The 24404-nt window shown below is 37.4% G+C and overlaps 1 protein-coding gene across 2 annotated transcripts in view; it reads left to right on the forward strand.

Moving 5' to 3' along the window:
* Positions 1–410: 410 nt before the first annotated feature.
* Positions 411–24404, forward strand: part of LOC134213206 (uncharacterized) — a 41503-nt gene continuing 17509 nt past the window's right edge. Inside the window, exon 1 of one of the 2 annotated variants that reach the window (XM_062691922.1) lies at positions 411–1161. In XM_062691922.1, the coding sequence (XP_062547906.1) occupies positions 1107–1161 (55 nt within the window). In that variant the 5' untranslated portion in view covers positions 411–1106. The remainder of the gene's footprint in view (positions 1162–24404) is intronic. The other variant, XM_062691923.1, reaches the window with a different exon arrangement.

The following is a 24404-nucleotide window of genomic DNA, read 5'->3' on the forward strand; positions in this document are numbered from 1 at the left end:
TAACAATTTTTCAACATTACTCATTCCTTTTGGAACAGAAACCTCTAAAATAACTACGCCTTCGAAAAACTAATTATAGAATTCGTTCCACTCGTGAAAAATTATCATCATAACAATCCCAATTCATGTGAAAAGCATAATACTTAAGTTCTTAATATGCTGATTTAAATAATTTCTTTATTTTATTTTAATCCAGTGCTGAATCTTAAAAATAATATTTGATATTAAAAACTAATTTATGTTTCCCATAAAGTATTCATTTTGTAAGTCTTGAGGAAGACTTAGTATATATTCATTCCGCAACACAGTACCATCTTTAACGCGATGGGCTATCGAAAACTTCTCTTTCGGCTTATGTCTCTTCTCCAGCTAAAACTCAAATATCTTGATAAAATCACTGAGATCTCCGCCACAAACCTCAGTCCATGATTGACTGATCTGCAGCTCGGAACACATTTCTCCCAATCAATGTGAGATTCGCGACCGCGTGTGTAAGCCCGAGGAGTCCGAAAGATCGCACACAAAGCGTAATAACACAGCGGCAAGAAACCCGGAGAGCAAGAGCGCAAATCCTCCAAGCAATTCTTTGCTCTCCACGCGTCCCCTATCCGTTCGTTCTGGTAAAAACGTTCAACCGTCCGTTGCTAATTTCGCGAACCTGAGCTGGAACTTAAGCGCGCGCCCTCCAGATCGAACCTACTGCACACCGTGAGTCAGTACATGAACTCGGACCGACAGCGTACCGGGACGACTAGTTGACTCATTCGCAACGAGCTTGCGTCGCCGGTTGTCTTGCAAGCGAAGCCGAACGATCTACCTGACAGAAGTTGCCAACTAACGAGGTGGAGAGATCATTTAAAGGCAGCTGCAATCAGTATCCGATCAATCATTGAGCCGTGAACGTGACATTGGACGGACCTTGCGATATTCTCCGGCAGCCATCGACCCCCCGAAGAAAAATACTCAAAAGATAACGACCAACGACCTCAACAGCAGCCGGTGGTGATTTTTTTCGTTCCCAAAGTGTGTGCCAGAAGAAATTTCGAAAGTTTTCGCCGGTCACGACTTTCCACGCCACAGTCAACAGAAACCGAAAAGCGCAAAAAATGAAGTGCCTAATCTTTGCAGTTTTGGCTATTGCTATGATGGTCGAGAATAGCGGTAAGTGCGAATTATCTCCCATTGCGTATAGGCTGTAAGGACGCCCTCGCGGAACCTGATGGGTAATTGAGCTGCCACTGACTGTCCAAAAAGTTTTACGTTCGAGGGGAAAAATGTACATATATACCGGTGAAAACATGTAATGAAAAGAAAAAGGCAATCGCAAGAAGCATATTGCGTTTCCCGGAGGTATTCGCAAATTTAACACACGTAAAAATTGGTGGAAGAAAGCTGTCAAGAAACCGTCATGTAGAGTGGCAAGCGTTTGGGAAGATTGTCGGATGCAGGCTCACCGGTGTTTTTTTTCTACTTCGTTAATTGACTGTCAACACATTTACTGGATGAGTGAGAGTCAGTTGATTAGAAAGGGGATTCAAATGGGAAAGGTTATCGAATGAAATAAAATAACTGAATGGAGTGTTGAAAAAAAAATGATTAGAAGGTATGTGCGAGATAATTAGTGGGCAAGTGCGACAGATGAAAACCAGTTAGTGAAAGCACGGCATTAGCAAACCGGAGGTGTTGGGTTCGATTCTCTAAGTGGTTGGGAAAATTCTCGACATAGTGGATAATTGGGTTTATCACACAACGTACATTCATTTGCCATGGGTTTATAAAAATATGAAATAAATCAGGCTTGAAAATAAAGCTTTTGATAAACTAATTTAAAAATATGGAGATGACATTTTATAGCGCGGTGAGCAGGCTTAACCTTTTGTCTGTGCTCTGGGGTCAATATGACCCCAGGCCACTTTGAGTGGCTGCCATTTTTTTAGTTTTCAACCGATTCTCCTAATTTTTGGTAGTTTGGTAAAACTCGCCGAGATCTGACTCCTAGGTGCAAATTCGGTTGAAAAATCTTGAAAATATGCGCTACAGTGTCCTTTTTTCAAAAAACTTACGTTGTCTGTGCTCTGGGGTCAAATTGACCCCAAATTGAAATTGCTATAACTATTTTAATGTTTGGCCAATTTTGGATTTTTGTGGCTGTTTCGAAAGATAATTTAATCATCTTTCAGGTCGTTACCAAAGATTGACTATAGGTGGGCGGGTACATCGCGGGGAGGGGTTTTCGTAAAGAGGGTACAAAAACAGTGATTATTTATGCTTATTTTATTATATCTGAAAATCCTACCCATTTTGAACTGCACCTTTTCAAAAAGATTATGCAGGAAGGCGTCTGCTTTGACATGAGGCATTGATTAGTTTAGCGCTTGGTCGCTAGGTGGCGGTATATTTGAATTCATTATTTTAGACTATTCAAGTAACTCCGATATATGGCATTTTCCTCATTGTAAATATTCTTATCGCACAATTTTGAAATTTGATAAGATGACGTCTGTAACAAATTTCGTCTGGTGGGAATAGACTGTCATGTGACGGAATAAATAAGGAAATTTACAAATAGGCGGCGCTAGTGTACTTGCAATATTCTTGCATATATGAAATATTGCTTTAGCTTGAGATCCCTCATACCTACACCCAAGTTGTATTCGGCAACATTGTTCAGGATGTCTAGCACTACAAAGCGGTGCTCAATATAATGAGCACTTCTTCCCATTTTTTAAATTGTGCGATAAGAATATTTACACTGAGGAGAATTCTATATATCGGAATATCTTGAGTAGTCTAAAATAATGAATTCAAATATACCACCACCTGGCGGCCGAGTTCTAAACTTATCAACGCCTCATGCCAAAGCACATGCCTTCCTGCATAGCTTTTTTAAAAAAGTTGCAGTTCAAAATGGGTAGGATTTTCGGATATAATCGGATCGGATCATGAAAAATCACTGTTTTTGTACCCTTGTTCACTAAAACCCCTCCCCGCGATGTACCCGCCCACCTATAGTCAATCTTCGGTAACGACCTGAAATCTTTCGAAACAGACCAAGAAATCCAAAATTGGCCTAACATTAAAAAAGTTATAACAGTTTCAATTTGGGGTCAATTTGACCCCAGAGCACAGACAACGTAAGTTTTTTTGAGCACAGACAGAAGGTTAAGAACCATTGGTGAATTTAGTTAAATCACTAATAATTATCTGACATGCAATTCCACAAGATCTTCTTCTTATTCTTCTTCAAAGACTCTACAATCTACTTGACGTGCTTTATAATTTAGTTTTCTATCTATTAGCATTTCCACAGTTTTTCTACGCCCACTAATTTTCATGAATGAATCTATATCTTGTGTGGCAAATACCTGTTAATGGATATTGGATAACCTATGCCCAGGAAGCCGAGAATGTCTCCCACCGAAATCGACATCTCCGGATGGGCAATCCAACGCCTTTGCTCGCAGGGTTAATACTGCAACGATGTATTTGACCTCACAAGTCATAACGCCCTTCAATTATAGTCAAATGAGTTTATGGCTGTTTTGACAAAAATATCCTTTCATGTTTTCCGAATAAATTAGTATCCAAAGGCAATCCATTTTTTTACTTAAATAGAGATTTTTTAATTGCAATGAAACTCGATAAGCTGCTTTAATCATTCGATTTAAAAAAAAAAATATTTGTTGTCCAAAGCCAAGCCAAATGATCCGAGCTCGAGATTCTCCCAGCGCAAAAAAGATGTAAATGTAGAACATCTAAAGACAAACAAAAAACGTTTTAATGATTCATCTAGTCCTATGTATGCATAAATGGTTTCTGCGAAGTCCGTCCCATTGATTTCCTCCGGACATCATATTTATTATCCATGACATACCATGTTTGAAAAAGTAGCCAGTGCAGGAAAATAGAATGAAATGACATTACTGCCATGCACTTTTGTGTGCCTCAAGTTCTTCCACCGCTATTTACTGTAAATTAACTTGTTGATTCTAAAGTTAAGTGTCAATGTAGCGTAACTACCACCATAAGTATGACCATCATGATTGCTTTTATGGTATCCGAGTAAGTCTAAGTCAAAACAAAAACCTAGCTAAAAATTCTAGAACGGACCGGGATTTGAGCCAAGCCACCTTCAGCATTACTTAGTGACACATTCCTAAGTACCACGGTGTTGGATATCAGGGAAGGTATTAGTTGTTACATTTTTTCACGTAAAAAAAACGATAGAAATCTTTATGTCAGGATAAAAATATCACTGTTGTGGAAATAGAGTCCATTATAGAAATAATTTTCCTTTATTTTATCGTGTTTTCAAAAGTCGAATGGCAGACTAACTTTTTCAGCCATATAATGCTCAGCATAATACTGCGTTGTTAAAGTAATATCAAAGCAAAAAGTTGAAGGTTTGAGTGAACCAGAAAAATATTTTGATATTAAATCAGTAGTTTTCACTTTCACTTTGAATTTAATTTCGTAAATAGTACGCTATGTGCGTTTTATCAAATGAAAACAATGCACCCTTTTCCAAAGAAAAGTATAAGCTGTTCATCCTCAACCTCAACCTTTGCGCAATCAAATTTTGGTGATGTTTACTCATTCCATTTTTGACCGATTTGTTTAATATTTTCAGACGTTTTTAAAGTTTATAGATAGAGTGCTATCGTTTGTACATGTCGGTTCAACGATTCCGGATCTATATGTACCGAATCCCAGTGGGGAAAAAACTTGTTTGCGATACCTATGAACGAAATTGAAACATTTGATCCATTTGGTCAAGGATGGCATTTAGCGTAAAGGGAAAAAGGAAGGATTATTAGTAGATGATTTTTTTTATTTGCAAACCCTGTTCACCTCTGCGTCTTCACAAAATCATAGGAAGGAACATTTGTTAATGGGTAGGTATTGTTGAGTCTGGATTCCCACTGATAAGTGATGTGACTGTCAGAGTTATAAGTGATGCGATCGATAAGTGATTAAGCTGAATCAAACACTGTTATGATCACGCGATCATTCAGCGTCCAATATCAAACGCGAACTCGGCATTCAGTGTGCAGGTTATAAAGACGAAAAAGTCAATTGGTCGAAAATGTTGTTTTCCCGAACGGACCCGGCCGAAAAACTCATTTAGCCGAACAGTTGTTTAAACTCGGTTAGCCGAGACATCTTTCGTCTTACTTCTCAGTTCTAAACTCTGACCTTTCACTATGAAGTGAGAAAAGAGAAAAGAGAGTAGCATAAAGTGAGATTGGCCGGACGTGTCATACGACCGAAAATGTCCTTTCGCGGAACAGCGAACATTTGGCTGAAAATGACACTTTTCCGTGAAAGTCATTACTGCACAGGTAATTTGCTCAAAAATGTCTCTTTACCAAAGGTCATAAGAGCAAATATGTCATTTGGTTGAAAATGTTATTTGGTCGAAAAGATCGTTCGGCTAAACAGATCACGAGGTAAAATGTTATTCTCGTAATGCTGGGTAGATATCTATCGTGATACATTACGGAGTAAGATCTACCACACTGTGCTCTAGTTCTTAGCATTCTTGTTGATACTTATGAGTGATTGTCGGAACAGTATGGAATGACTATAATTTGCTTTTTAATGACCCACGATTTGGATGGAGTAAAATACATATATGTATAAAAACGAAACTCAATCTTAGGCAGGTTTCGAAGCCGACGACATAAATCTCCAAGAATCTCCAAGAGCGCTGATTAATTAGGAAAGAAGCGAAAACGAATTTGGAGGATCTGCTGAACTGACTGAATTAGACTGACTGATTAGAGTTCTGTGTAAAGGTGGCAGTGCATTTTCACCTAAATAAAAGAGCAATACGTATAACCAATGAATGTAATTGTCGCAGAAAAAGCAAAAAACAAGCGACAAAAGAGAATAGCGATAACTCTTTGTCCCCATCTGCAGAGGATAGATACATTGTTGCGTTCCATTTTATTTGCAACAAACATGGAGAGGTAATTGTTGTGAATTTTTCAAACTGCGATAACTTGTATATTTCAGAAGTAAAACGCAAATCATGTCAACGGATGGTTAAGTTTATGTCTAATCTATGATAACTGATACTAATTTAACCAAAAACATCATCGGAAACCGACTACTTCTCAAAATGCGTGGCAGGCGATCATTGTCCTATTCTGTTGCAGTTTGAGACAAACGCTTATTGCGAGTTGAGTTTGTCCCAACATTTACAAGAGAGGATAATGTAGTTGTCATTGGCAATGTTGTTATTTTACATTCCTTGCGTATAACATAATACCACAGACAAACAGACATAACACATTGAATATTCACTCACCTGATTCATCGTCGTACAAACACTAACGACATCTATTGTTTTCACTAAGTTTGGCAAACCACGAACCAGATGGCGGTAGTGGGCAAACGTCAAACTAGAGCAAATTCGATGCGCGCGCCGCGAGTGAGCGATTGGTCAACTAATGATTATTTAAATTGACGAATAAATTAGTGAGCGATGGGAATTTCACAAGTGTTATGTCTGTTTGTCTGTGATAATACAATAAATCAACTAAACTTATTCTCGGGGGGTCCCGTAGTTGGCTACACGTTCGCCTTACAAGCGAATGGTCATGGGTTCGATTCCCAGCCCCTGCACCAAACCCTCGTCAGTCGCCGGATCCGCAGCCCATACGGTGGCGTTTGGGGTACGTGCCTTACCGTCACGACTGCCTGATGACGACTGACAACTTGTTCTTCTCGGAGGCATTTCTCCGGATAAATGGCAAGCGAACAATGCAACGATCATTGGATTGACTGACGACACGGACAAATGGACACAATGGACTCACGATGAGATGGACCAGCACATCAACAATGCATAATGGAAAATCTAAAAATAGATTCTGTGTGGATTCTGGCAGCAAAATACCCCAGTAGATCTCGGTACAGTAGCGGTTAAGTAACACATAGGCAAATAAAGAAAGGAATAAAAAAACTTATTATCCTTGCGAAAGTACAATAAATCGTTCATGCGATAAAACTTTTCATATTTTTTTTTCATCATTATCGCAATACCTCTCGATCTGCAACGATAACGATGTTTAATTTGAATCAGAAGTTGACAGTTCTCAATGCGCAATTGGCTCAAGAAGATGGCCGCTATCGCATATCTCTGAATGTAAGATCCCTAGGTACAAAAGCTCAATGAAATGGAATGGTTTATCCCGAACAAAAAATAACCTTTTACCGTAAATGATAGTCGACCGAACGTTCATATGGCCGAAAATGTTGTTTTCCCGAACAGGAGATTTGGACAAAAACTCGTTTGGTCGAACCAAAGTGTTGGGAGCATTTCAAATTCTCAAATCTCATGCGCAATTGGAATCAAGCGTGAGTCAAATCCCACCAGACTCATGGCTCAGATAATCGTTCAAAAATCGAACTTGCAATTTGCATAGTTGCATGATTTTTACGTGTTTTCTTCGTTGAATGCATTTAATTTAATTTAAATTTAATAAAAACTGCGCCTTGATTGAGTGTTGAGGCCCTTCAGAGCGAAATAATTGATCGGTGAATGAGTGAAACGAAAAACTTAATCAGAATCGTCTGTGTATCGCTTGCTCATGAGGCCTCGATGATTCAGATTTGAGTATGATTCTACCTGGCCAAACAAATGTTATGACCTAGAACCTAGAACACTTCGAAGTTAAACGCTATCTGTGATATCTGGTCTGAATCTGCACGGCTAATAGATTTGTTCAACAAAATAGCATGTGCGGCTTGAGCCAAAACAGACCATTCTATCAATCGACTTATATTGTTGAATGTAAGGCCTAGTCATCAAGTTTTTTCGGCCAAAGAAGTTTTTTGAAACCGTTTTTCCGTTTTTTGAAACGATATTTTCGGCCATATGAACCGTTCGGCCAACGAGCCTTTTTGGATAAATGTTCCTTTCGGGGAATGATCTGTTCGGCCAAAAAAACGCTTTCCACCGTATGATCTTTCGCACCATTCGGCCGAATGAGCTGTTTAGCAAAATAACATTTTCGACCAAATTACATTTTCTCACAAAAGGTATATCCGGCGATTTGGCTTTTTCTGCCGAACCTCACTTTCGGGCAAAAGACCTCTTTAGCCGTATGACTCATTAGACCCATTTTCGAATAAATGACTTGTTTGCGTAGGCCATTTTCGGCTGTATGACTCGATCGGTTAGAGAACATTTTCAACCAATCGACATTTTCAAAGATTTGTTCTCCAAATCTCTTTTTCGGCCAAATAACGTGTTCAAGTAAATGGCTTCTGTAACCAAACGTCTCATTTGGTCGATCAACATTTGTCCAACCGTTGCGGGCCAACGTTTCATACGACTAGCTGACTTTCGGCGCAATGTGTCATTCAGCCAAGTGGCATTTGACCAAATAGCCTTTGGCCGAGTGACTTTCGGTTAAACGAGTCCTCCTTCTGAAGTGATTCGGAAAAAATCAGAAGGGTTTTGTACATGACACGACCACAAGGTAGACGTTGGACAACGTATTTGCAATCATGCGCCATCCCAAAAACAAACAGCAACGAAACGAAGTCAATATATTGAAAGAAAATTTCACTTTACTATTGCCATTCATGCAAATTAATGACTGCAGCGTCTACCTCTGACGTGTGCTTGAGAAAAAAATTCACTTGACTTATCCGTTGTCTAATGCAAGATGTTCTAAACTATGCTAGGGTTCAGACTATGCGACCTCTGGTCGGAGACGGTGATTCTGAATTTGGTTATGATGGAAATAAGTCTTATAAAACAAGCTTCAGAACCTCTTTCTACAAATTCCGGCTTTTTCACCAGGCCAGCCTAGTAGTACTCTCAATACCATAAAAATGTCATTCTGCATATTTTTCATGAAGAATGAAAAAGTTTGATATGTCGCAAACTATTTTTGTTTTTTTTTTCAAAAATCAGATTTAAGCGTTCCACAGGGTCTTCCGAATGGGCTCCGAATGTCTCGAATCCTGTGAATCCAAAAGAGTCAAAATAACATTAGAATACAAAAATTAGTTTCAATATGTTTTTCGCAAAAAAAAATGCCGAAGATTGAGATATGGCGATATGAGATAGGTATTCTAGATATACATATATATATGACACCGGTTCAAGTGTGCCCAAAACTGACTATCATTCTTCCGAGGCATCCAAAATAGGCTTTCTGCGCGACACGGTTATGCAGAGACAAATATTATTGGCAAAAATATCCCAAATGGTCACCTGGCAGACCCCACTGTGATGCCGTACATATAAATCTGGAACTGCTGAACCTACATATTCAATCGATCAATCCTCTAGAACTATAATATACATGTGTATGCATACATACATATCTATATCTTAAAATATAATAATATATGCCATGGTTTTTGGCTGAAAATTTCGAACAAATGGCTAAGATTGAATAAGTTAGAGTAAAACATGATCGAAATTTGGTTGCGCTAAAAAGGTTGGATACTTATCAAGGAGACTTTCAGTTCTAGGCTGGCTCGTCTCCGGAATAAAAATGTTGTATAATCAAAACATTATTTATCAATTCCTGCGGTTTTTCGAAAATTTTATTCTAATTGACCTTTCCCGTCGAGAATTTTTATACACTCGATCAATTCTCGCATAACTTTTCAAAAGGACCTAAGCAACATTTTTTTCAAGATTTAATTTGAGTACTGCAATCAAAAGCTTTCATATTGGTCTGTTGATTGCAGTATTCAAATTAAATCATGAAAAAATGTTACTTAGGTCCTTTTGAAAAGTTAAGCGAGAATTCTTTGGCTTATTGAGGGTCAACTTTCCCAAAGAACCCATATTTTTTTAAACCTCTAACTATTTCTAAAATCGAAAATAAAAACCGAAAAAGTGCTGCACGTATGAATCGGCCTGAAAATTCACCCGATGTTCTTTCAAAATCGGGCCAATCTAAAAAAACAGCACTTTTTAGATTTTTGTTTTCGATTTAAGCTTAAAAAAATATGGGTTCTTTGGGAAAGTTGACCTTAAATAAGCCAAAGAATCGACTGAGACAATAAAACGAGATACAATTTTTGACGGTAAATGTCAATAATTTTTTTTCTTCATCTTCTGCCTTATAAAGCTGAATAAATCGCATGAAACACGAGATAAAGGAACACATCAACGAAGCTCATGTGGGCCGTTTTGGCTCATCATCCTCCTATACAGATATGAACCACTCCAACGAGCGCGGCATGCGATAATTTCACGGTACGGTTTCATATGTTCTTCCTCTCGCTCTTGATCGGTACCGCCGAACCGGACAGTCAGTGGCAAAATCACAACCGGATGGAGGGTAGCGCCGGCAATACCGTTTCTAAATGGCGAATCAATGTACATATCATTCGAGGTTTTATGATTCTTTTGCACGCTAATCGTAATCACTATCTTTTCCACATTTCGTGTCCGAGTGTTCTCGATGTACATCTCGTACAAAATGCTCTTGTTCGTCCCATCCAGTCCGGTATAAGTTTTGTGTTAATTAAAATTGCATCCAGTGTACCGGTTGTACGCTTTGTCTGTTTGTGATTGCATGTCTAATGGTGATGTAATTAGGTGAAAACATAAAATAACCATTTGTTTAAATTACACTAACGAAGAAGCAATAAATAATACTGCAAACTGAGAAATTGACCCATAATTAAATTAGTTAAGTAAGTTATTTTTAGATGTCTACGATTTAAGAACTTAAGTTAAACCCATTAATTGTTTAAATCAGTTGAAACAAAACGAGCACATCATTCATTTCCGCAGGGAAAATGTTACAGATATAATTGATAAATTACTTTCGCAACATAACAAGAAACACATGTATCGATGTGTGACGCATGTAGTTAACCATTAGCGTATTCCTCGAGATGGTAACGAAGCAACTGGTTCATAATGTAAACCTCTTCATTATCGGTTCTCGATAACGCTATTCTCCAATTAACCGGCAATGGTGGCTCATTACCCTCTCCTTCTTTCTATCCGGACAACTATTTCCAGTTCCAGTAAATGTTATGTTTTCGTTTTCATTATCAAGAGCCGGATAATTAGATTACCGGTTAATTACACGTGTATTACAGAACATACCACTCGGCGCTAGTTAAGTTGGTGGCGCTCGTATAGCATAGCAACCAGTTTTTAATTGCAACAATCCACCAGGAGAAGGCGTTCCCCTGTCCTGGCTTTTTTTTTCTTGCCAGAAATGTCGTCACAATGAACAACTTTGGCTTGTACAGAAAAACTTTCGTACTTTTTAATACTAGTAGTGGCCATAGTGCAGCGATAAAACGATGTCACTCGGTGCTATTCCCTTTTTTCACTCCGAACAAAATTGCAATTAACCGTAAGACTGCTTCGCTATTCGTTGTTCTGTTTGAACTTGTTTTACTTTATTTTTTGCGTTTGATTTTGTGAAAGCAGATAGCTCAAAAACATACGTCCAAAGCGAGAGCTAGAAAATTTGTCTCTGTCTGAGTGCTGCGAAAGGCGACCATCGTTTAGCTCCGAAGGAACACAGGCAGCTACGTACGTGAAACTTTAACCGACGACGCGACCATATGTGCAACCAACTGAAACTAAAGCGCAAGCATTTTGTCGGTCGAAATCCGTATCCATCACGGTGTGTTATTCGGATCTCTGCGTTTCTGGGCATGAAAGCCAAAAAACAACTGTTTCGGCCTCTTCCACCAACCAAATCTCGCGAGTATTTCGTTGTCGGGTGCCCTCCCCAGAAAGTGATGAGAATCGCTGCTGTGTACTGATTGCGGCTTACGGGGGTAAATTTAATGAAGGCTTAGCGTTTTTGGGTATTTGGGTGGTATCGGCGCACATTCCGGCAACTGAAATACCGCAACTAAGCTGGTGGTGATGGCAACGTCTGAACATAACGAGCACGTGGTTTGGAAAATGATTTCAATATTCACTCTTAATGGGATCCGTTCCCTTTCATTCAGATAAGGTTTCTTGGGAGTGATTTTAACGAAGTGAAAACTAGTATTTCATATTCTTTTCGCAGAACGTTTTGTGGCTCGCTACTCCGATCGATTATTACCCGTATCTTTAATATTCAGTGTAGGTCAAACTACGTGCATTTGCAAAATAACTTTTTTGAAATTGCTTTTGTCACATGGCCATAATTCCAATTCCATTTCCAAGGGGAAATTCTTCGGAATTTCCAAAAAAAAAAATCCTTCGGAATTTCCAAGGGAAATTCTTCGGAATTTCCAAGGGAAATTCTTCGGAATTTCCAAGGGAAATTCTTCGGAATTTCCATGGGAAATTCTTCGGAATTTCCAAGGGAAATTCTTCGGAATTTCCAAGGAAATTCATCGATTTCAAGAAAATTCTTCGGAATTTCCAAGGAAAATTCTTCGAAATTTCCAAGGGAAATTTTTCGGAATTTCCAAGGGAAATTCTTCGTAATTTCCAAGGGAAATTCTTCGGAGTTTTCAAGGGAAATTCTTCGGCAATTCCAAGGGAAATTCTTCGGAATTACCAAGGGAAATTCTTGAATTTCAAAGAAATTCTTCGAATTCAAAGGAAATTCTTCGGAATTTCAAAGAAATTCTTCGGAATTTCAAAGAAATTCTTCGGAATTTCAAAGAAATTCTTCGGAATTTCAAAGGAAATTCTTCGAATTTCAAAGAAATTCTTCGGAATTTCAAAGAAATTCTTCGGAATTTCAAAGAAATTCTTCGGAATTCAAGAAATTCTTCGAATTCCAAAGGAAATTATTCGGAATTTCCAAGGTAAATTCTTCGGAATTTCCAAGGGAAATTCTTCGGAATTTCCAAGGGAAATTCTTCGGAATTTCCAAGGAAAATTCTTCGGAATTTCCAAGAGAAATTCTTCGGAATTCCCAAGAGAAATTCTTCGGAATTTCCAAAGGAAATTCTTCGGAATCTTCAAGGGAAATTCTTCGGAACTTCCAAGGGAAATTCCTCGGAATTTCCAAGGTAAATTCTTCGGAATTTCAAAGGAAATTCTTCAGAATTTCCAAGGGAAATTCTTCGGAATTTTCAAGGGAGATTCTTCGGAATTTTTAAGGGAAATTCTTCGGAATTTCCACAAGAAATTCTTCGGAATTTCAAGGAAAATTCTTTGGAATTTCCAAGGGAAATTCTTCGGAATTCCCAAGAAAATGCTTCGGAATTTCCAAGGAAAATTCTTCGGAATTTCCAAGGGAAATTCTTCGGAATTTCCAAGGGAAATTCTTCGGAATTTCCAAGGGAAATTCTTCGGAATTTCCAAGGAAATTCTTCGGAATTTCAAGGAAATTCTTCAAATTTCAAGAAATTCTTCGGAATTTCAAGGAAATTCTTCTGAATTCAAGAAATTCTTCGGAAATTTCAAGAAATTCTTCCAAATTTCAAGGAAATTCTTCGGAATTTCAAGGAAAATCTTCGGAATACATTCAAGAAATTCTTGGAATTTCAAGAAATTCTTCGGAATTTCAAGGAAATTCTTCGAAATTTCAAGGAAATTCTTCGGAATTTCAAAAATTCTTCAAATTCTTCGAAGAAATTCTTCGGAATTTCAAGAAATTCTTCGGAATTTCAAGAAATTCTTCGGAATTTCAAGGAAATTCTTTGGAATTTCAAGGAAATTCTTCGGAATTCAAGGAAATTCTTCGAATTTCAAGAAATTCTTCGGAATTTCAAGGAAATTCTTCGGAAATTTCAAGGAAATTCTTCGGAATTTCAAGAAATTCTTCGAATTTCAAGGAAATTCTTCGGAATTTCCAAGGAAATTCTTCGGAATTTCAAGGAAATTCTTCAAATTTCAAGAAATTCTTGGAATTTCAGGAAATTCTTCGGAATTTCAAGGAAATTCTTCGGAAATTTCAAGAAATTCTTCCGGAATTTCAAGGAAATTCTTCAAATTTCAAGAAATTCTTCGAATTTCAAGGAAATTCTTCGGAATTTCAAGGAAATTCTTCGGAATTTCAAGAAATTCTTCGGAATTTCAAGGAAAATTCTTCAAATTTCAAGGAAATTCTTCGAATTTCCAAGGAAATTCTTCGAATTTCGAAATTCTTCGGAATTTCAAGGAAATTCTTCGAATTTCAAGGAAATTCTTCCGGAATTTCAAGGAAATTCTTCGAATTTCAAGGAAATTCTTCAAATTTCAAGGAAATTCTTCGGAATTTCAAGGAAATTCTTCGGAATTTCAAGAAATTCTTCGGAATTTCAAGGGAAATTCTTCAGGAAATTTCAAGGAAATTCTTCGAATTTCAAGAAATTCTTCGGAATTTCCAAGGAAATTCTTCGGAATTTCAAGGAAATTCTTCGGAATTCCCAAAAGAAATTCTTCGGAATTTCCAAAGGAAATTCTTCGGAATCTTCAAGGGAAATTCTTCGGAATTTCAAGGAAATTCTTCGAATTTCAAGAAATTCTTCGGAATTTCAAGAAATTCTTCGAATTTCAAGAAATTCTTCGAATTTCAAGGGAAATTCTTCGAATTTCAAAGGAAATTCTTCGGAATTTCAAGGAAATTCTTGAAATTTCAAGGAAATTCTTCGGAATTTCAAGGAAATTCTTCGGAATTTCAAGGAAATTCTTCGGAATTTCCAAGGAAATTCTTCCAAATTTCCAAGGAAATTCTTCGGAATTTCAAGGAAATTCTTCGGAATTTCAAGAGAAATTCTTCGGAAATTTCAAGAAATTCTCAAATTTCAAGGAAATTCTTCGGAATTTCCAAGGGAAATTCTTCTTCTTCTTCCTTGGACATTCTGAAGAATTTCCCTAGGACATTCTGAAGAATTTTACTTGGAAATTCTGAAGAATTTCCAGTGGAAATTGGGAATAATTTCCCTTGGAAATTGCGAGGAATTTCTCTTGGAAATTGGGAAGAATTTCCTTGGAAATTCGAAGAATTTCCTTGGAAATTCGAAGAATTTCTTGGAATTCGAAGAATTTCCTTGAAATTCGAAGAATTTCCTTGGAAATTCGAAGAATTTCCTTGGAAAATCGAAGAATTTCCTTGGAAAATCCGAAGAAATTCCTTGGAAATTCTGAAGAATTTCCTTGAAATTCGAAGAATTTCCTTGAAATTCGAAGAATTTCCTTGAAATTCCGAAGAATTTCCTTGAAATTCCGAAGGATTTTTTGAAATACCTTGAAATTCGAAGAATTTCCTTGGAAAATCGAAGAATTTCCTTGGAAATTCGAAAATTCCTTGGAAATTCGAAGAATTTCCTTGAAATTCGAAGAATTTCCTTGAAATTCGAAGAATTTCCTTGGAAATTCGAAGAATTTCCTTGGAAATTCGAAGAATTTCCTTGGAAATCGAAGAATTTCCTTGAAATTCGAAGAATTTCCTTGAAATTCGAAGAATTTCCTTGAATTCGAAGAATTTCCTTGGAAATTCGAAGAATTTCCTTGGAAATTCGAAGAATTTCCTTGAAATTCGAAGAATTTCCTTGAAATTCGAAAGAATTTCCTTGAAATTCGAAGAATTTCCTTGGAAATTCCGAAGAATTTCCTTGGAAATTCCGAAGAATTTCCTTGAAATTCGAAGAATTTCCTTGAAATTCCGAAGAATTTCCTTGGAAATTCCGAAGAATTTCTTTGAAATTCGAAGAATTTCCTTGAAATTCCGAAGAATTTCCTTGAAATTCGAAGAATTTCCTTGAAATTCGAAGAATTTCATGAAATTCGAAGAATTTCCTTGAAATTCGAAGAATTTCCTTGGAAATTCGAAGAATTTCCTTGAAATTCGAAGAATTTCCTTGAAATTCGAAGAATTTCCTTGAATTCGAAGAATTTCTTGAAATTCCGGAAGAATTTCCTTGAAATTCGAAGAATTTCCTTGAAATTCGAAGAATTTCCTTGAAATTCGAAGAATTTCCTTGAAATTCCGAAGAATTTCCTTGAAATTCCGAAGAATTTCCTTGAAATTCGAAGAATTTCCTTGAAATTCGAAGAATTTCCTTGAAATTCGAAGAATTTCCGTGGAAATTCGAAGAATTTCCGTGGAAATTCGAAGGATTTTTTTCGTGGAAATTTGAAGGATTTTTTTTTTAAATTCCTTGAAAATCCGAAGAATTTCCTTGAAAATCCGAAGAATTTCCTTGAAAATCCGAAGAATTTCCTTGAAATTCGAAGAATTTCCTTGAAATTCGAAGAATTTCCTTGAAATTCGAAGAATTTCCTTGAAATTCGAAGAATTTCCTTGAAATTCGAAGAATTTCTTGAAATTCGAAGAATTTCCTTGAAATTCGAAGAATTTCCTTGAAATTCGAAGAATTTACCTTGAAATTCGAAGAATTTACCTTGGAAATTCGAAGAATTTACCTTGAAATTCGAAGAATTTCCTTTGGAAATTCGAAGAATTTCCTTTGGAAATTCCGAAGAATTTACCTTGGAAATTCCGAAGAATTTCCCTTGGAAATTCCGAAGGATTTTTTTTTGGAAATACCCTTGGAAAATCCGAAGAATTTCCTTGAAATTCGAAGAATTTCCTTGAAATTCGAAGAATTTCCTTGAAATTCGAAGAATTTCCTTGAAATTCGAAGAATTTCCTTGAAATTCGAAGAATTTCCTTGGAAATTCCGAAGAATTTCCTTGAAATTCGAAGAATTTCCTTGAAATTCCGAAGAATTTCCTTGAAATTCGAAGAATTTCCTTGAAATTCGAAGAATTTCCTTGAAATTCGAAGAATTTCCTTGAAATTCCGAAGAATTTCCTTGAAATTCGAAGAATTTCCTTGAAATTCGAAGAATTTCCTTGAAATTCGAAGAATTTCCTTGAAATTCGAAGAATTTCCTTGAAATTCGAAGAATTTCCTTGGAAATTCGAAGAATTTCCTTGAAATTCGAAGAATTTCCTTGAAATTCCGAAGAATTTCCTTGAAATTCCAAAGAATTTCTTGAAATTCGAAGAATTTTCCTTGAAATTCGAAGAATTTCCTTGAAATTCGAAGAATTTCCTTGAAATTCCGAAGAATTTCTCTTGGAAATTCCGAAGAATTTCCTTGAATTCGAAGAATTTCCTTGAATTCGAAGAATTTCCTTGAAATTCGAAGAATTTCCTTGAAATTCGAAGAATTTCCTTGAAATTCGAAGAATTTCCTTGAAATTCGATGAATTTCCTTGAAATTCGAAGAATTTCCTTGGAAATTCCGAAGAATTTCCTTGAAATTCCGAAGAATTTCCTTGAAATTCCGAAGAATTTCCTTGAAATTCGAAGAATTTCCTTGAAATTCGAAGAATTTCCTTGAAATTCGAAGAATTTCCTTGAAATTCGAAGAATTTCCGTGGAAATTCGAAGAATTTCCGTGTAAATTCGAAGGATTTTTTTTGAAATTCGAAGGATTTTTTTGAAATTCCTTGAAATTCCGAAGAATTTCCTTGGAAAATCCGAAGAATTTCCTTGGAAAATCCGAAGAATTTCCTTGAAATTCCGAAGAATTTCCTTGAAATTCGAAGAATTTCCTTGAAATTCCGAAGAATTTCCTTGAAATTCCGAAGAATTTCCCTTTGAAATTCCGAAGAATTTCTTTTGGAAATCCCGAAGAATTTCCCCTTGGAAATTCCGAAGAATATTCCTTGGACGTTCCGAAGAATTTCCCTTGGAAATTCCGAAGAATTTCCTTTAGAATTCGAAGAATTTCCTTTGAAATTCCGGAGAATTTCCTTTGAAATTCGAAGAATTTCCTTTAAAATTCCGAAGAATTTCCTTTGGAAATTCCGAAGAATTTCCTTTGGAAATTCCGAAGAATTTCCTTTGGAAATTCCGAAGAATTTCCTTTGGAAATTCCGAAGAATTTCCTTTGGAAATTCCGAAGAATTTCCTTTGGAAATTCCGAAGAATTTCCTTTGGAAATTCCGAAGAATTTCCTTTGGAAATTCCGAAGAATTTTTCTTGGAAATTCCGAAGAATTTTTCTTGGAAATTCCGATGAATTTCCCTTGGAAATTCCGAAGAATTTCCCATGGAAATTCCGAAGAATTTCCCTTGGAAATTCCGAAGGATTTTTTTTTGGAAATTCCGAAGAATTTCCCTTTGAAATTCCGAAGAATTTCCCTTGGAAATTCCGAAGAATTTCCCTTGGAAATTCCGAAGAAATTCCCCTTGGAAATGGAATTGGAATTCGGAATTCCCATGGGAAATTCTTCGGAATTTCCATGGGAAATTCTTCGGAATTTCCAAGGGAAATTCTTCGGAATTTCCAAGGGAAATTCTTCGGAATTGTCATGACATTCCGTGACATGTCGCATGTCGTATTTGAAACAATGATCTGTTAGAAAATGTTATAGTTTACTTAAAGCATCGCATGCTAATAAAAAATCTCGAACTGTAAATAATGTTTGGAAAAAATATTTTAGCTAATTAACAATAGCAATCTCATGGCATTATTGAGACATTCCTCAACACTGCTCAAGAACATTCTCCTACAATCAGTTATTGCCCTGATAACGATTATAGGAGATTGCGACTAATTAAATTAAGACGGCCAGTTTGGCATAGCCCAACGGGACCGAAACGTCGGACTATGCCAAAGTATCCGTCTTAATAAAATTAGACTGAGAAAGCTAAAGTCAAAATAACCTGATAACAATTTTAACAAAACTGGTATTTAGTTTACGAGAATCTCTGATGTAAAAGCTTCTCCGTTTTATGATTTTTATTCATATAAGTCCTGTTGAAAATAGACAAATTCAAATTATTAATCACTGCTCATCGATTATTCAACGGCTTCACTTTGTTTTTTGTTTTCACCATTGAACTCGTCACTGGTCCCATTGATGGTTTTCCAACTACATGGAGTTTTTCTAAACAAAACGATCAAAATTCATTTCAAATAGCATTAACATTAGCATTGAGCAATTCGCACACATTTGTAGGTGATACAAGCCTGGGTTATTGTATGAGGGGGAATGGGTTGGCCAAAACCCATTCGGCCGAAAGCTATTTGGACGAATGCCACTAGGCCAAAAGTTGTTTGGCCGAATATACCATTTGGCCGAAAGGGTCATATGGTCGAAAGGGTCATTAGGCCGAAAGGGTCGTTTGGCCGAAATGGTCATTTGGCCGAAAAGGTCATTTGGCCGAAAGGGTTATTTGGCCGAAAGGGTCGTTTGGCTGAAAGGGTCATTTAGCCGAAAGCGTGTTTGACCGAAAGGGTCATTAGGCCGAAAGGGATATTTGATCGAAAAAGTGGGTAGTGAAAAGTCTCACTACTCATTTCGCGCTTCTTACTTTTACAGAGAAAAATGAAGAGTAAGAAGTGAGACGTCTCTCTTTTCATTCTTAATTTCTCACTCAATGACCTTTTCGGCCAAATGACCCTTTCGGCTTTATGACCCTTTCGGCATTATGACCCTTTCGGCCAAATGACCCTTTCGGCCAAATGACCTTTTCGGCCAAACGACCCTTTCGGCAAATGACCCTTTCGGTCTAATGACCCTTTCTGTCAAATGATCTATTTGGCCAAATGGGTTTCGACTTAATGGTTTGTTCGGCCTAGTGGCATTCGGCCAAATGGGTTTCGGCCAAATGGGTTGGCACTCTTCAATTGTCGAGATCTGTCCTGACCACGTCATTGCGAATGCTGAGGAAAGGGAGGATGGTTAGTTGGACACCTACTTAAGAAAGATGCAGAGAACTCGGCCTCGACCTCTCACAGGGGCCACGGGAGGTTTTGGAATTGTTAGTGTGGGTGGTTATAACAGTAGGAATCGTTGTTTTGGCAGAACGTAAAACACAGAAAGAACTAAGATATAAATACAAAGTAGGAAAGGGTCGAGCCTGGAATTGAACCCACGACCTCCTGCTTATAAGGCAGAAGCGGTAGTCACTAGAACACCGAGCCTACGTCTACGATCAAAATTCATTTCAAATTAAAACAAATTCGGTCGTCCCGTTGATTACGAATGTAGTTTTAAAGGGAATCCGCTGGAAACAGCTGAATTATTTCGAAGCATTAAATTTGAAGGTAAGTTGGCCTAATGGTTGTAGAGCATTGCGGTTCCGGAAGTCCTTCTGTGACCGTAATGGTGGCGAACCATGGAACTAATCCAAACTACGCAATACGGGTATCAAACTTTTCAAACGATTTTCATATAAGCTTTCAGATTTTTTTCTACTCATCTGATCCCTTGTATCTGGTGCCGGGATAACTTGAGAAACCAGGACAGCAGTCAGACTAAGACCAACACTAGACCAACATTTGGAAAGGGCGTAACAGCCGAAATTTACTCTTTCGAGATATTTATCTATGTGTATTGTATATGTCTATGTATGCAGACGAGGAGCCTGAAAAAAAAAATGGCTGTTATACCATTTTTAAATGTTGGTCTAGATTTGACATGTTGATTTAGAAATAAAGATGTATTCTTTGCTTGTTCCAGATTACCCAAACTATTTGTTAGACATTGTAGTGGTTTGTAATTAATTGGTCGAAATTGTACTATTTACCATAGCGCATTTCGATTTCGATTTCGAACCAACCTCACGCTAGCTACGTCAATGCATAAGAGATTCAAACAGCCAAATCGAATTGTGCATCACTTTTTGTTTGACGAGTCAAGAGGGCTTTAACTCTTGCTATATTTAATTGACGTTTCAGAGAAGGGCAAAATTTTATCCAGAGCAATCAAATCACAACTTGTACTACAAGAAAAACGAAAGTAATAGAAAGGCCAATAAAATAAGGGTGATTCGTTCCCCATAAATCTTGGAACTATTAGGTCGCAATTGGTGTGGGAAAAAATAATAAACAAGTTGACCGTAAACCGCAACAAACAACCGAAACCGGTTCAGCAAGCTTATCTAATCCAAAGGGCGTTCGGGTGGATGCCTATATGCATGTGCTGGTTGTTTTTTTCTCCCAGGCCTATTCTCACTAGGGCGTTGATTTGCAACGTTGTCAATCAGAAAATGCGCTTAATTACCATATCAGTCAATGCCAGTATCGAATAATATGTATGACTAAGTGCACGCGGGGACCAACCCCAACCCTACTGGATAAGGGTTGTCTGCATTAATCGTGACGACGAGGGCAACGTCGAAGACGGAAACAATTAAACTTATTCAAATGACGAATAATAGCACAACATATATCGAAAACATTCCCTGGAGTCGTTCCCATACCAGTCGCCCCCTCAGACCTGTACAAGTACTTACATATGTTAACTTTTATTACTCGAAATCGGTTGCTAACTGTTCGGTTGCAAATTATACATACCCATAAACAACGCAAATTGTTTCAGTTGGATTGCCAGCTCTGGAATAGGTATTTGCTGCCGTATTCATGTGTGCAGAAAAGCGGGAGCAATCTGTCATAAACGGCAAACATTGGTGATGAAGCACTATGGAACGGAAAAATAAAGTTGAGACCAAACCTTACACTGTCTAAATACAAACACGAAATGGTTCAAAATCGAATGTGTGCCGCACTTGTAATTATTTTATTCAACCTTTTAATTTATAAAGAATATTAATTTCAATAGTTTGACAACTTTTTTATTTCACCAGATTTTTTCAAGACAATTTTTACGATATGTTCTTGAGATTTTACTACTTCAAACAAAATGTGTAATATTCGTCAACACATATTGCTGATTGAGCCTGGATTTCTCTTAAACTATTCCATCCCATTTGCCCATAATGCCAAGGCGCGCAATTCAAACGGGAGGTGAAATTTAATTTACATTCTGCGAACGTTTGTGCACCTTACTCTACATCGATGAACGGTGTGGAATTATATGAACCTTACAGGAGTTTGGAACTGGGGGAGGGGAGGAGAAATCAACTTCAAGGCCACACCATACCAGAACGCGGCATGCCCCGCCTCATGGGACGGGTTTCCAGCTTTCAGCCAACTAGTTTCATCGAACGAACTTAATTTCCGCTTTTTATTCTGACAATCCAGTTCAAATGATAAATTAGACGGCCATTGTTCATGGGCTACCACATCGGTTCAATTGGCAATGGGAGCAGATACCTACCGTCGGCACGGTAGCCGCAAAGTTGGATGTATCCGGAATACGTTCGGGAATAACTTAACGCTTCGGTTCCAACAATCTGGCGCATTTTTCAGGGGGAACTCCGCGTGGTTCGACCGGCGAGCATTAACCATGCCTTCGATGAAGTACGATCGGCTTTAGTACGATGATTGCTCTCACACCTCTGAGATGTTTGAATTATTCCACACCCGTAGGCGGTTAACCGTGAAATGGTGCTCATTCGCGGTTTATTATCGGAGCCAGCGTGGATGGGCCGTGGATGCTATAGGTAATACGGAATAACGCAATTAAGCGGTTCCACGAGCTAGTGCTCCTCCATTGTCTGTTTGCGTTATAATGCATCACTGTTTGGTAAAATCACTTATATTGGTGAAGCTTCCGAAACTGTCTTGAAAACAGTAATCTGTTTGAAAGAATTTATTAATTACTGGACAATTCTTCGAGCATACTCTCGGAACGATACATTTTTCTTATGGTGAGTTACCATATTTCAATGATTTAATGAATATAAGGGGAGCTTATCCGTTTTATCTCTTCTCGGAAGTAAAACTAAAGCCCTTTGATGATGATGATGTTAATGAAGGAAAAATACATACGATTTGACAGTTCGGTACCACACATGCACTAATACATGATGCATAAATTATGGCCAATTGAAGCTTGTTGCAGCATAATTTGGCAAAATAAATGACTATAGCGCCACTAGCGGTCTAGTACTTTTACTGTCAGCATTGATAACATTTCACCTCTCATTTAACCAGTTTCGAATTCATTGTTTTCATCTTAATCAGCCTCCTTACCATGTTCTCTAATTTCAAATATTTGCCCACGGATTTTGAGAAGAATCATTTCGGCAGTACACCATAATGTCCGCCCCCAACAGCTATTATTCGGATTTCGGACTAACTACATCCCAACTATTGATCCTATTAGATTTTTTTGTTCGTTTTCGAAACGTTTATGTTGCCAGTTTTTAAGTGGATTTTAAGATCTACGGGATTTTAGAATTACCGCGTTTTTACGATTTTAAAACAGACTCCGGTGTATAAACATTTGCCTTGCTGCCAATATAGAATGGAATTTGTACTTGGTTTCTTGTTTTTTTTTCATTTATTTTATTTATGTGATTTGTTGTTGTACAAAAACTTGAGTATTTAATTTGTTTGCGGAGAAATAAATACACAAAAGGAAAAGACTTTCCGAACAGTGGTCAACGTTGTTAATTCAACCCGTAGATCCACAAAAAATAGTGACGATGGACAGCGCCGTAGCGTGTGGTTGGCCAGGTTGGCCCCCGCCAAGGGCGCCAGGCCTTAGGGGGGCACCGAAATCCAGAACTATAAGAAATTATGACAAATCTAATCGAGGTTTTTTACGCGTTTGAATACTTGAATTGGACAGGAAATACAATTGAAAAGAATATTGGACCAAGTTTCTGGGGAAGAAGCCCTATATGAGTACTTCAATACGCCAAAGGCGAAACACAGAGTAGAAACACAGAAACACAGAGAAACTACGCATAATTTTTGTTCATGACTAAGCCATCTGAACCGTTTTTGAATAGTACACCCAATCGGCGATTGTTAGATTTTCTAACAATTCTGTATAAGAATCTACCAAAACATGTATAAAAACTGAGCATATGCGAAATTGTTAGATTTTTATACAAAAAATGTAAGAAAAGCTTACAACATTGTTAGATTCTTATACAATATTTGTATAAGAATCTGGCAATTTCGCATATGCCTAATTCTTATACAGGTTTTGGTAGATTCTTATGCATAATTGTTGGAAAATCTAACAACCGCCGGTTGGGTGTAGATACCCGGAAATAGAGATTGTGAGTTTGTTTGAATTTGAAATAAATTCTCTCATATTTATGCATGCAAACTATTTCAGATTCGAAAAGGAATCATAACGAACGCATTTGATCCAGTGACATTTTCGATTCCTTTAAACCAGACACTTTATGATGGTAAAAAATAACAAGAAAATACATGGAATATTCGATGATACTTTGAATTTGATTTTATTTTTAGCAACTGATCTACTTCAAAGTTGAAATTTATTTGTCAACCAACGCCTCCAAACTTCCGATAGACCCACTCCAGGAATTGTTAAAATCTTGATCTGAATAGGTCCGGAGTTCGTTTTTTCTTGATATGACTTGATGAAATCGCTATTCCTACCTTCTACCAATTCTCTCCAAAGTTAAAGTTTATTTCAAGTCCAGAAGTTCTTTCAAACCACCGACCAAGGTCTAATGGCAATTCCGAGACGGGTCATTCGATCCACTTCGAAGTAGGATTCCTCTTGATGCGACTACGTCCGATCCACTACTGCGTGAATTTACAACAAGCAAGTCTGTTTTTTTGTCGGTAACTCACGCGATATTGGATCTAGTTATTTTGGGCTTATTGGGCT

The sequence above is a fragment of the Armigeres subalbatus genome, chromosome 2 (genome assembly GCF_024139115.2).
Source record: "Armigeres subalbatus isolate Guangzhou_Male chromosome 2, GZ_Asu_2, whole genome shotgun sequence".
NCBI lineage: Eukaryota > Metazoa > Arthropoda > Insecta > Diptera > Culicidae > Armigeres > Armigeres subalbatus.